The sequence below is a fragment of the Clarias gariepinus genome, chromosome 27 (assembly GCF_024256425.1).
Source record: "Clarias gariepinus isolate MV-2021 ecotype Netherlands chromosome 27, CGAR_prim_01v2, whole genome shotgun sequence".
In the NCBI taxonomy this organism is placed as follows: domain Eukaryota; kingdom Metazoa; phylum Chordata; class Actinopteri; order Siluriformes; family Clariidae; genus Clarias; species Clarias gariepinus.
Window position 1 is genome coordinate 15,133,637 of NC_071126.1, and position 14,442 is coordinate 15,148,078.

Sequence of the window (14,442 nt, forward strand, 5' to 3'; positions counted from 1 at the left end):
GGGTCTACAGTACAGGACTAGATACGTGGCAAAGTTTTTGCACAGAAGAAAAAACTAATAATAAGTATAACACTAGAGAGGTACATTTTCTGAAAAAAATATATTTTCCGAACAAAATGCGGGTGGTGCTTGCTGTGGCAAAACAGTGGAGTCATGCTAGCAACATGCATAAACACTCTAGCATCATGTTAGCGACATTTTAATGATGTTGCTAGCAATATGGTAATGTACTGTACTTAGCATAATGCTGGCAATCAGCATTATGCTAATAATCAGCTAAACGTCATGCTAGCAATGTGCTAATTTCAAGATAAACATGTTATTAGCAAAATGCTAATATAGTTAGCAAAACAGAACGGGACTAGTCATGCACCAAATTCCCCATTGTAAGTCAATGGGGCAAATTTGGGCACCTGTCGTGCCCCGGGGGTAAAACCCTTGTGCGGGGTATGTTCTGACACAGCTTGCAAGCCTTTTCAAATGTGCTAAATTTTATCTTTCTATGAAATTCTCACTCTGTGCTAGAATCCTTAAAGACGAACGGTACAGGAATAGATAAACGGCAAAATCCCAATTATAAGCCAATGGGGAAATTGGGTGCCTCTTGCCCCCGGGGGGTAAAACCTATACCCTCTTGCAGGGTATGTTCCAACCCAGCTTGCAAGCCTTTTCAAATATGGTAAATTTGAGATTTCTACCAAATTTTAATAATAATCAGTGCAACACAATAATAATGTACAGCAGAGTTCTTGCTATCACCACAAAGTTGATTAGTTAGCCAGAACAGCATGGCAATAGGAAGAAACCTTGAGAGGAACCAGACTCAACAGGGAACCCATCCTCATTTGGGTGAAACAGAAAGCAGGAATCATATAACCACATAATAAGTGTTAGGCTGTACTAAGTTCAATATAAACGAAATTCAGAAGAGGAACACACACATACCTCTCACCTTCGTTCCCGAGGCATCGACACGCTGCACTCCACCTGCCAAAACCAAGGCTACAGCCAACTTTACCACATACATCCCAAACACCTGGGGGCACAGACTCATCAGAATCTGATTCCTGCCTTTAGGATTCATAGGAAAAAAGGAAAAAAAACAACTAAATGAGATTCTTGCATAATGTGTAGTAAGCTGTGACAAACAGATAGTTAAAACATGCGGCGAGAAAACCTTTAGCAATGCATCAGCGGCCCCAGGTACACTTTGTGCTGTTTTCTAAAGAAAAAACACACGGTAGGTTTTCTTGCACCTGTCACGGATCCTCTCGAGTCACACTTGCCTCTGTTTGTGAAGCTGAAGCCTGACACTCTTTATCACTCTTCATTTTGTGAGAGAATTCATGTGTTGTGTGACGTGAGCTGCGTTTCTTGCTGACAGATAAACAATATTCTGCAACAGCTAATTAAATTTTTATCCGTAAAGATGTGAGCCCTGCAATGGATTGACAATCCGTCCATGATGTACCACGTCTTGTGCCCTAAGTCTCCTGGGACGGGCTCTAGGCCCACCGCGACCCTGTATACAGGATAAAGCAGTGTAGAAGATAAATGGGGAGAGGGAGAATGAGACAAATGATCTCATCAAGAGGATGGTTGCCAATATTTATTGTTTACTTCAACATTATTTAATAAAAATAACCAACTACTTTATTTATTCATTTTTTTGAATTTGTCCCCGATTTTCTCCCTAATTTATTCATATTCAATTCCTCCCCATCACTAGGGGGCTCCAAATTAAGGCTACTACTTCCAGTCAGTCGGGAGGACTGAAGACCATCACGTGTTTCCTCCGAACTATTCCTTTCCTTGGACCATTTTAGACTACGAGCACATTTTATTTGTAATAAACTGCAGGCTTTTGCGATAAAATAACTGTACAGGTCCATGTTGCGCTTTTGATTGTTAATGTGATTAATTGTGCAGCACTATTTTTTTTTTAGTTCAGTGTATATTTTCTTATGCCCAGAACGACTTTAGGTCTGTTGCTTTGACATTGCACATTATGAAGGTGTTCGAGAGACTGATCCTGGATACACTTCGTCCCCTGGTGAAGTCCTCTCTGGACCCTCTTCAGTTTGCCTATCAGCCGTTTGTGGGAGTCGATGACGCCATAATACACCTGCTACATCGTACCTACTCTCACTTTGACAAGCCAAGGACCACCGTAAGGATGATGTTCTTTGACTTCTCCAGTCCTTCAACACCACTACAGAACTGGACTACAGAACTTTATGTCCGAGACTTTGATCTGCAGCACTGGAGCTCCCCAGGGGACGGTACTGTCTCCGTTTTTTTTCACCCTATATACATCTGACTTTAGATATAACTCAGAGTCATGACATCTGCAGAAGTTCTCTGACGACTCTGTGGTTGTTAGGTGTATAAAGGAGGGTGACACCTCGGAGTACCAGTCTGTAGTTTCTCCCAACGGCCATAAAAGTTTACAACTCTTGTCTGTAAATCATATACACATGTATGTGGATTTTTCACTAACTGTTACACAACAGGACATTAATCCTTACCATATTAATAATATGATTATTGCAACACTACTTCCCAATAAAATATGTAATACAAGATTACATATAATAATACAATATTACATAAACAATACTAGATCACTGTGCAATACTTACAAGTGGTCTCGAGTCATATTCTGATGGTACTTACTGTTTTAGGAAGTTATTTATTTTTATTTTTTAAAGATGATTATTATTATTATTATTATTTATTAACTTTACTCTTTATTACCTTTCTTAGTTAACAACTGTGAGCACCTGTAACCGAGCATAAGCAATTTCCCTCTGGGATTAATAAAGTTATTTGAATCTTGAATATTTTATAAGAATTGAGTGTGATGTGTATACAGTATATGTATGTTTAGTATGTACAGTACTGTATATACCTGCTATACGGTTGTTCTTGTGAAGTTCCCAGAACTCCTCAAACTCCTTCTGGAAGTCCTCTAGCGCAACCGCTGCTGTGGATTGATCGTTGTTGATTTCGATGTAGTTGGCCTTCAGTACGATCTCCACGTCGCAGCGAGAGTCCTGGTACAGCGGCTTCCAGCGCTGCCACACCACCCCGTACACCGTCACATCATCTCCTGGAGAAAACACCAATAACCTGGGATGTTCTCAGTGAAGATACATTTATGCTCTTTGTATTCAATATATCACCCAAGGTAAAGTAAGCGAATCAATGGTTGACCTCACTGATGCTCTCACAGATTGACACAGTTAAACTCTAAATCTATTGGAAAGCTTTTACACAGGAGTGGAGAACATCATCAAAAGGAATAAATCTGGAACAGGATATCCAACATGGACATACCAACCATCAGGTGGCCATATACTTTCGACCATTTGTTGTATAGTAATTTGTCCATATAGTAAAAATAAATTTTATTGATTTTATCGGTACAGTAGCATCAAAAGTACGATGTAGATTATTATCTCTAATTACATCATTAAATAAACCTAATTTGAGCTTCTATCCTTTAATACTCATTAATAATAAATTAGTATATATACTGTACTTCATTAAAGTAAAACCGTATAAAATTAAATTAATAGTGGTTAATAGAATCTATACATGTAATAAAACTGTAAAATGGGCGTGTCTGTATATTGAAGATATTTGCGAAAAAATTATTTGGGGAACGTAAGATGAGTACCAGAACACTTCAAGATGTTTTGTGGAATTTTTGTTTGTCTGTTTTGTTTCACATAAAAACTACTGAACTAATTTTAATGGGTTTTTTTTCACGGGTGTATTGGGTCGAGCTCGAGGTTTTGTTTCATCTTAACCGTCTCACAGGAGGAGAAGAGACGCTACTTTGAATTTCATATAGAAAACGCCCTTATATCAATAAAAAAAAATTCATCTCAAATCAACAGATGGCGCTGTACTCATGCTTATGAGTGTGCATTTGAAATTTACAGTAGTGCATTATTTTATGTTTATTTCATATTTTAAAGTTTTATTTTTATTTTAAATTGTTTTAATTAGCTTTAATTAGTTTTCTATTTTATTTTAAATTTAATTTAAATTAGTTTAGTTTTATTGCAAACTGTTTTTATTTTTTTAAATTAAATTTAAAAGTTTTCGTTAAAAAGTTTTATTGCTATTATTTTTTATTTCATTTTATGATTATTTTCTTTTCTTCTATGTAAAGCACTTTGAATTAACATTGTGTATGAAATATGCTATACAAATAAACCTGCCTTGCCTAATTAATAAATGCGATCTCACACCTTCATTTCACAAACTTCACACCAACACATAAAAATTTAGTTCATTTTAAAATTCAACAGATGACGCTGTACATTGTTTAAAAACACGCTTATGAGGGCGCAATTAAATTCCATGTGAACGAGGTAAAAAATAATTTATATTTAAAGGCAGCAATATTAGATAATATCACTCTGAGTTGAAGTTCCTTCTGTACCTACTGAGTGAGAGACAAGACATAATGATGCACATACAAATGTCTATTTCACTCTTAATTGCCTGTTTTTTATTTATTCCATTTTTTTTATATCTCACCTCTTTCAAAAAGCTAAGAATGTAATCAGACAATTCATTTGGGAAGAACTGAGTTTGGAGTTTGCTTAAAAAACATTTCCTGTGAGCACGGCATGTTTACCTGATTTGCAGCCGTCTACCAGATCGTCTTCTAAAATGACCAGCATGGAGCGAGGGATGCTGCCCACGGAGAGTCTCTGCACCTGCAACAGGGCATCATACCTCAATCAAAACCACCGGACAGGAGTACGATGGTTTGATTTCCCACAATGCATCTCGGCCTAGGTACCGACCTGCTCCTGGATCTTGATCTCCTGGTAGTCTCTGCAGGATGCCGGTGGCGCGTCTGTCTCGGCGAGGCAGGTGAATTTAAAGGAGCTGCACTCCTCGTCGTTGGGACAGCGGCTGGGCGGAGTGAAGCTGTAGTACTGCTCAAAGTCAGCCTGCACCGAGAACACGTGCCTGCATTTATTGCACATGTAGTCCCGCTGGTACTCCAGCACTTTGGTGGCACTGGTGCGGATGACGGTGCCGGTGACGGACAGGAAGTGGCCCACGTCCCGGGCCTTAGGGATGTGCTCTCTGGTCATCTCAGGGCACACGGGCAAACCTGGAGTTTCAGACGTAATTAATGATGGATAATTTATTAGACTATCTGCTGCACAATCTACAGTACACCTGTAAACCTACTGCTATATGCGATATGCAGTGAAATGCCTGAATTCGCCCGTCCGTGATCTTAAAAAACAAGATTACCAATAAGAAATAATTTATAAAATAAAATAAGAATAAAATATAAAAAACTTTAGCTATTGGAAATAAAGGCCAAAATATTTTGAAGATAAGAACAAAATATACATAAAACCTAGCTGTACAAAATATATAATATTTGTCTGCACAAATATAAAAATGGTTGTGGAAATTGACATAGAATTTGTAGAATAGAGAATAGAGTCCAGGGAGAGTGCAAATATATGCATGAATGTGTAGATGTGTCACGTCCATAAGTTGTCCATAAATGTCTAGGTTGTGTGCAAATGTCCATAAATGTGCAGTGTGCAAAAATGGTTTAGTCCTGTTTAGGAGCTGCACAGATGTTGACTACAATTACTATTTACAATTACTTTAACTAACGTTAAAAGTATTAATTAAAGTAGGTGCACATTTTCCATGGTCCAAGTTTTATTTAAACTGTTAAACAGCAAAATCCCAACATGATTGATTGGGATGGATGGATGGATGGATGGATGGACTATCACACACACCGACGCCCACCAGTATATATTATATATTATATATATTCATAACATAAATAAAGCCCAAAGAATTAAAATAAAGCTTGAACAGATTAAAAACCAGCCATCCTTATTTTTAACAAGGCCTCTATTAAATCCTTTAAATCTTCCACGCTCTTCCCAAACTTTTAATGAAAGACTATTGAAATAATATTGAAAAATGTTTCTGAAGGCATGGCATGTATTTAAAATCTCTTGGCTTTGTTTTATACAAAACAATTACCATTAAATTATACATCAATGACATCATGGTTATTTTAAACTTGATTACAACCGGGAAAACGTAGGGTTTGGGAAAAGTATAAAAAATGTAAAATATCGCAAAAAGTATTGCGGTCTCATTACATCATCAGTTACGGTTAGATTTTTTTTTCGTTATGATAGAACAAAAGGGAATAGACATCTACTGTATAGTCATCCACATCCACATTTTCCTTGCCTGTTCCATACTTTGTCAACAGAGCAATTAAAAAAATAATAATAATTTATTTAATAACAAGTAGATGTCTCCTGGCATCTACTGTACTTGCACAAAGATGTAGCAGTGAAAGGTGATGCTGATAATACAGGGATAGAAAATGCTCCACCTGCATCAAATACATGGGTATGGAAGTATTTTATTTTTATTACTTTATTTATTTTTATTTAATTATTTTATGTATTTTTTTTATAAATAAAGATGGTCATGGTTTTGCCATGGTTTAAATAGAAAATTGTAAAAAAAAAAAAAAAAAAAACAAGTGCAAGTTTTCTGCACCTTATGCATTGTTTTCATTGAACTTTACACAAAAGCATGTCATCCCATCCCTAGTAATTGGTCTCACAGTACCTTTGTAGCCCACAGGAGTGTGGTGTAGAAAGTAAAAGTACAAAAATACTGCACATCCCCAGAGATGCAACTTCCCCCTTTTGTGGCGTAAAGCTACGAGATACATGAGCGCTGGAGAAACATAATGCAAAACAAACATTATCAGTTAAATTCTTATAGGCATTTAATCCACTGATGATAAATCGTAAACATCCCTACTACTGTAATGCTTCAAGCCTTCTTTAAATACTAAAGCTGGTTTATTATCTTCCAGACAAACTTTAATTATCACATATATACAGAACATGAAACCGCAAATATTTTCTTTCTTTGCGTAGCCTGGTTTGTCTGGATCTTGGGGTCAGAGTGCAGGGTCACATACATTTTTAGAAAGGGAGAAATGTTCTGAATTTATTTTCATTTAAACTAACTGTTTCTTTAAAGTAAATAGTTTTGACCCGCTAATTGTACTTCATTCCAAGTAGAAAATAAGCTATATTTCAAGATTAATGCTACAATATAAAATCAAATCACTACAACACTGCTGCATTCACTAGATGGCAGTGTAAACTCTTCTAAAGACATGATCTTGGCCCATGGGAGGAAAAAGAAAACATGCAAAAAAAACCCATAATACACTTTGCTTCATTGATGGTAATAACGACTATAGTAACTTTGAAAGTGTTTCATAAGTTTGGCGCTGTTAAACAAATCAAAGCATGCTTTAATAACTTTAATTAAAACAAGATAAGAGCACACGCATTAAGTATTAAGTCCCAAAACGAATCTGAAGGAAACGATGATGCAACAATGACTGCACGTCCTGCTATCTGTAGGAGTACAGAGTGTCTCTGTAATTACAGGTGACACCGGTCCCTTCTCCATCCCACGTGCGGAGAAACATAAATGGCGCTGGGAAAAAAAAAAAAAAAAGAAAAGCTTTGCTTCATTGTGATTCAGAGCAATATTTCACCACACAATCGTCATCAGGGATGAAAGGCTCTGCTCTCTGTTCCTCCTACAAGGAGGGGAAAAAAAAGAAATAAAACCCTCACATGCGTATGGCTTTTTGTCTTTCCTAAAACAGCACTTGGCCCTGCAGATGTGACTGAGAGAAAGGTGTAACTACGTCCTTGAGTCAAGGCCAATTGAACAGCACTTGTCCTCAGCACAATCAGACCTGAGCTGCCGTCTGATAATCACCTGCTCGCTCGTGCTCTCTCTCTTTTTGTGCTATTTATAGACGGTCCATTATTTTCTCATCATGTCCCTGAGTGAAGAACAACCTGCAGCTATTTTCAGTCTGATTCCAGACCAGATCATGACAGCAAAGGTAACGTTTTTTTTTTATAAAGCCAGAGCTTTAATCTCATCACAGTTTTTTGAGATTCTCTCCATTAGCCTTAATAAATCTGAAGCCGTGCAAATACTGTATAACTATATATGTTTTTATTATTTAAAATATTGCACTTATATCATATTGCACAATCATTATTATTGGTGTTCAAGGAAAACCAGGATTTTTTTTTAACATATCGAGTTATTTCTCTATATAATAACCTGCTTACACTACTGCACATCCCAGTGTTTCACTAGCGCTTGCATACGATCGAGGTAGAAAGTTTGTTAGTACGCCATGATCGAACTTCCTGCTTCTCCTTATCATCATCATCATCATCATTGCTGCAACATTGGCTTTCCAGACCTTTCTTTGAATAAAAAAAAAAAAGGCCAGGTTTGATTACAAAAACTGCCTGTTTGGGCCATTAAAGAAAATTCAGAAATACACATGCGCTTACAAACACAAAATAAAATGTTTTACACACACACACACACACACACACACACACGTGGTAACAGTGTGTACATGTTATTTATACCAGTAAGAGACGTGCACTAAGAGCCAGCAGGAAAGATAAATACCCACAATTCCTCAACGCAAGAGAGCGATAAACCGTTGGCTCAATTGTGATCACGTGACGCTCGACGGCAAAACAAGAAGCGCATGCGTGATACATGATACTCGGTGCTCGTAAACCAAGACTTGCTCGTTTTTCAAGTCAAAATTTATTTAAAAAAGTTGTTGGTCTTTTGGAACACTCGCAAACCACGTTACTCGTAATCCGAGGTTTCACTGTATATAAAGAAATAAAAGAAGTTTTAAACACGATCTGTTATCAAAAGTACTGCTTTGACTTGAACACCCTGCATATTATTTATTTTATACAAAGTTTTTTTAAAGCACAATTATACAGCCTGGAAGCAGCTGATCCGAAGTTACATTTTTTTATATAAAAAAATTTAATTAATAAATAAATGTATTTAGTTTTTTGTTGCTTGTTTTTATAAAGAACATTTGTACTATTTTTATGTAAAAACGTTTGAAATATTTCTGCAGACATCAAATAAACCATATTTTTAATTCATTTTAGTATAACTTTTCATAGGTATACAGTACTTAGTGGTTAGGACTGTCGCTCTGCACCTCCAGGGTCCAGGTACGGTTTCACCGAGTTAGCATTTTCTTCCTGTGCATGGTAGGTTTCCTCCGGCTAGTCCGGGTTTCCTTCCACAGTTCAAAGACATGTAGCTTAGGCTAACTGTCATCTCCAAATTGCCTGTAGTGTGTGAATGAGCGTGTGTGTGAGTGTGTGTATGTGCCCTGTGATGGATTGGCACAGGGTGTACCCCTGCCTTGTGCCCCAAGTCTCCTAGGATAGGCTCCAGGCCACCCTGAATACAGGATAAAGCAGTGTAGACGAGTGAGTGAGTGAGTGAGTGAGTGAGTAACTGTTCATAAACCTACACTATCCTGATATTGTAGAAACACTTTAAGAAATGACATTTTGGTCATATCGCTCCACACCTATCTAAAATATTATGGTCGATTATAAATTAACACACATTAAGTGCACGATTCAGATTGGTAAGAAGCCATGATAAAGTAAGACATGAAACACTTCAGGGTATGTGGTTTTAGGAAATTGATCATTTTTCCCTACAGCAGCATATCCTGGATTGTTTTACTGCTCCTACACCAAATCAATTTCTCTAACATTTACAATGTTTTATTCATTGATGAACGACTTTTAGTTTAGAACTGTGAAAATCCAGTTCATTTACGGCAGGACTCTTTACAGATATCATCTCACAGAAAATATTACTGAGTAAAGTACATTAGTAATTAAATTAATTATGTGCTTTAAAGCTATACCATTTAAAAAGAGAGTACTGATATAATCCTATTGTTTAAATTTAAATGAATGCTGACCAATCCACAATATCAACGAATAAAAATAAAGATATAGTACATGCATTAAAATAAATATAATGTTACTGAATAATAATCAGTCGTTGACTTAGTGAATTTTAAATGTTTATAGCTGCTATAACGCAAGTGATAACAGGAACTAATACTGCTGTCTGTAATAATCTGTGCAATTTAATCAATGGATCAGTTTTGATTTAGAATCAGGTCACATTTCTTAGCTAATTAGGTAAACCATCAACTGTTAAATTATCTACAATTAATGAATTTCTTAAAAAGAATACTACAGTTTTTGCAGAAAATGCAACCCGCTTCCATTTTTAGCATATGGCGAAAACTCTTTTTTTTATTTTATGGGTGGTTGGTGCAATGTCAACACCTACTGGACTGGGATGTGGAGCTGAAGATTGGCAGATTACCCGGCATTTCATTGATTTTGAGGTTAGTATTAGTATTTATTAATACTTTTAGATCTGTAGAAAATTTAGCTGCTTGAGACAAAATCGTAACGCCTAAAAATCTAATTGCGTCAAGACAAGAGTCTACCTACAATTCACAGCTTTATTCCGAGGTCCGTTTTAAGGTATCTGGGTGTAACATCTGTCATTTTCTCAGATTCATAGATACCTTATTATTAAGTCATATTTAAATAAATGGACGAAAGGGTAAATGACTGTTACAACCAAACTGACAACCAATTTACAGATGCTCCAGATCATTAAACCCAACTATAAATGCACAAAAAGTATTATTTGTCTATAAAAAGATAAAAATTAATAAATTCTTGGTATATTGCTGTGAAATTTCTAGAAGAATCAAACACTTCACAACTCTCTGTAATTTGAAAATAATCATCTTTGGGATAATGAAGCGGTTCACTTCCTGTCAGCACTCGGAAAGGTTTTGATTCCTGACTTAAAAAAAAAAAAAAAGCTCACACTGAAAACTGCATTATCACTCCGAAACAGACTTGTGTTCCTGCACCAGTTAATTAAAGGGAAAACCATTGCATCCTCCCACTTCTTTTTTTTTTTTTTTTTTTTTTAATACAATTTCTCCGGCAACTGTCTCTAGATAAAGTTAACCTCACCCCGTTCATAAGCTGCTCTGTTGTAATGAAAAATGCTCTAAAACAAATCGTGAGCCGAGAGCTTGAATAATTTCATCTATTCATTTTCTCTCCGGCAGCAGCCTCAGACAATACTGAGTCACTCAGAGAGGAAGTCCCCTGGTGTGAAGAAAACATTTCTTCTGGTCCGGTGATCGATAAAGCTCCTGCAGACTGCAAGTTTGTCTCATCAATGCATCACGCTAGGGTTTCACTTTTTACCTGAACGCCTGCAGGAAAACCCGGCGTCTCTGAAAAGCGGCACATCAAACTAAGAGCTGATGAAAGAGATTTAAAAAAAAAGAAAGAAAAAAGGCAGCGAATAATGAAAGTGAGGATTCAGCAGTAAAGCCTTTGATGCGCTCCTGGCATTTCTTTCACATAATGAGTCGAGTCCAGATCGAAATCATTTGAAGTAATCATTTGTTACTTCAGGATTTCTTTCTCCTTATATATAATAAACACACCAAACAAAGAAGGCAATAAAACAGGGCTTTCACTCTTCACCCTTTCCGCTGAGTTCAAACAGCGAGTCGTCTAAGATTCAGTCAAACAAAGAGCTAAATCATGCGCTACTTGTACCTACTACGCAAAATTAGTCATTTTTTATTAGCCATTGTCATCGTTAGACATTCAGATGTTTTGTATTAGGCAGGATTTCAACAAGCCGATGAGATTTCGCCCCCTTAAGACATCCTATAAAGCCCCCCTTCCTCAGACCGTACCAGTCAAAAGTTTGGACACCACCTTATTCAATGTTTTCCCTTCATTTTTATTAATTTCAACAATAAGACATTGAGATAATGACGAAATAAATATGGAATTATGTAGTCAACAAAAATATGTTCAGTTCCTCAAAGTAAATGTCTTTTGAACTGATGACAACTTTGCACACTTTGACATTCTCTCAGTCAGCCTCATGAGATACGGTAGTCAGTAACCTGGAATAGAGTTCCTCTTAAATAATTTCCTAGAGGTGTTGAGTATTTGTTGGCAGCTTTTTTCTTCACTCTCCGGTCCAACTCATCCCAAACCATTCCAACTGGATTTAGATTGGTTCATTGTGGAGGGCAGGTCATCTGCTGCAGCAATCCATCACTCTTAGTCTTAAACAAATAGCCCTTACATAATCTAGAAGGGCAATCGTCCTGTCGGAAAACAAATGATGGTCCTATTGAGTGCAAACCAGGTGGCATGGCCTTTTTTTCAAGTAACCAACAGTGTCACCAGCCAAGGAACCCCACACCATCACACCTCCTCCATGCTTCACAGTGGGAAGACAAGGAGGTTAAAATAAAAAAATTGCACTCATCAGACCAAAGGACAGTTTTCCACTGACCTAATGACGATTCCGTGTGTTTCTTGCCCCAATCAAGTCTCTTCTGCTTGCTGTTTTTCTTAAGTAATGGTTTCAGAAGGTAGCTCTTGGTCTTCCTTTACTGGGACGGTCCTCATGAGATAGTGGTTTCATCATACTATTCCATCATAATTTTTGATGGTTTTGGCAACCACACTTGGGAAAACATTGAAAGTTCTTGAGATTTTCTCTGACATTGACTGCATTCCTCTCTATAAGTAATGATGTCTTGTCTTTTCTCGTTACTGAACTGACTGTTTCTTGCCCCAATATCGATTTTTATAGTAGTTGTAGTACCACTAATACAGCTATTGACTCTGTACCCTGCCCTTCCTAAGCATGAGATGACTGATGGTCTAAGGTACATTAAGAAGGCAAGAAATGTCACAAAAAAACTCGGCAAGGCAACCTGCATCAAGGCTAATCGTAGATTCTTTGGACAATCCAAAACATAAAACCTCTTTTTTACTAGTTTACTACATAATTCCATATGTGTTCTTGCATAGCTTGTACTGTACGTCATCAGTATTCATGTACAATGCTAAAAATTATAAAAATAAAGAAAAACAACTGAAGGCGAAGGTCCAAAGTTTTGACCGGTAGTGTATATTTATGGACTGAGGATGAAAAGTTAAACAGCTTCAACCCTTTTTTAAACACGTTACTTATTTTAGCACAGTATTCTACAAAATGGCAACACATCTCTCACCTACAAGCCCACTATAAATGAAAAAGCAGAGATATAAATTCATAAGATAAACTGTGATGACTGGAACGATAGAAAAAAAAGTATAATGCGTGTGTTTCCTCTATGCCTACAGGTTTTTGGGACAACATAAATTGTTTATTCTCTTTCACACTGTGGGCTGTTTAATAAGTTCCAGGAAAGTAAATACAGTACGGTTTGCTGAATATGTTTCTTTACGACCATAGTTCATATCCTATTTTACTGTCAGATGCAGTACATTGACTTTTATATTCGTATATATCCAGTTTATATCCTGATCAACCAACCTGACAATCTGAATAATAATACATTAATAATAATAATAAGAAGAAGAAGAAGAAGAAAAAAAAGAATAACAACAACAGTTGCGTAATGTGCACATGGCCGACATTGCATTCAGATTGTTTGAGTACATCTACAGAAGCACAGTGGTACCAGCAAAGGAGAAAAACTAAATAAATAATTCCTGTTTAATTATCATCATCATTAAAATTATTTCCTATTTAATTATCATTAGCATCACTTGCAATTATTTCAGAAGCCTTTGTGGTAAACATAATTAACGGATGGTAAATATACACATGTGTAACGTTAGCTAAGGAGAATATACACTAAAAGAAATAATTTCTTAAAAATTAACTTAAAACACTCTCAATTTATGCCATTGGAAATGAAAGCAAGAACACAATGCGAGGGGGCGGGGCTTCCATATAGAATCAATTCAATTTAGACAGAAAATCACTTGAAAGTTTTTTTTTTAATAACAAAAAAACATCAGACTTTTGGTGTATTTTCTAACGACGACTCCAGGTCTACAAATACCAGTTACTGATATCATGGTAGCTTAAGGATTTAATGTTTAAATCACAATACTTTGCATGACTAACTCCAAATAACTAGCACTAAACAAATTAAAGGTGTTATTGATTAATGATTTATCAATTTACTGCAATTAAAATTTGTATAATAAATATAAATATAAATTTGTATTTGGTATAGACCAATAATATTTTTGTTTTGCTTAATATTTATCAGTAGCATTTGCAGTTTACACAATATCCTGCAGTTTTATTTAAATGAGAACAGAGACACAAGAGCAGTTTTTTTCGACAGCGTTAATGTTGTTGGTTTTATTCCGTTTTTTTTATATTAAAATGCAAATACAGTAGGGCTGTAGCTATTAAATATTTTAGTAATCGAGTATTCTATCAAAAATTTAATTGATTAATCTGATAAAATTTACTTTTGCCTAATTAAACAGAAATGTTAAATATATAAGAGAAACAAAGATTAATTGGTTTTCTTTTTAGAAAAACGTTGTCATTATTTACAATACAAGAAATAGC

General features: G+C 36.0%; 1 protein-coding gene across 2 annotated transcripts in view; it reads right to left on the reverse strand.

The window, feature by feature from the left end:
* Window positions 1-14,442, reverse strand: part of mcm9 (minichromosome maintenance 9 homologous recombination repair factor) — a 32,368-nt gene that overhangs the window by 10,083 nt on the left and 7,843 nt on the right. For both annotated transcript variants that reach the window (XM_053489089.1, XM_053489088.1), the window contains 4 exons: window positions 4,827-5,143; window positions 4,655-4,736; window positions 2,912-3,112; window positions 946-1,071 (listed from right to left, as the gene is read on the reverse strand). In XM_053489089.1, the coding sequence (XP_053345064.1) occupies window positions 946-1,071; window positions 2,912-3,112; window positions 4,655-4,736; window positions 4,827-5,143 (726 nt within the window). The remainder of the gene's footprint in view (window positions 1-945; window positions 1,072-2,911; window positions 3,113-4,654; window positions 4,737-4,826; window positions 5,144-14,442) is intronic.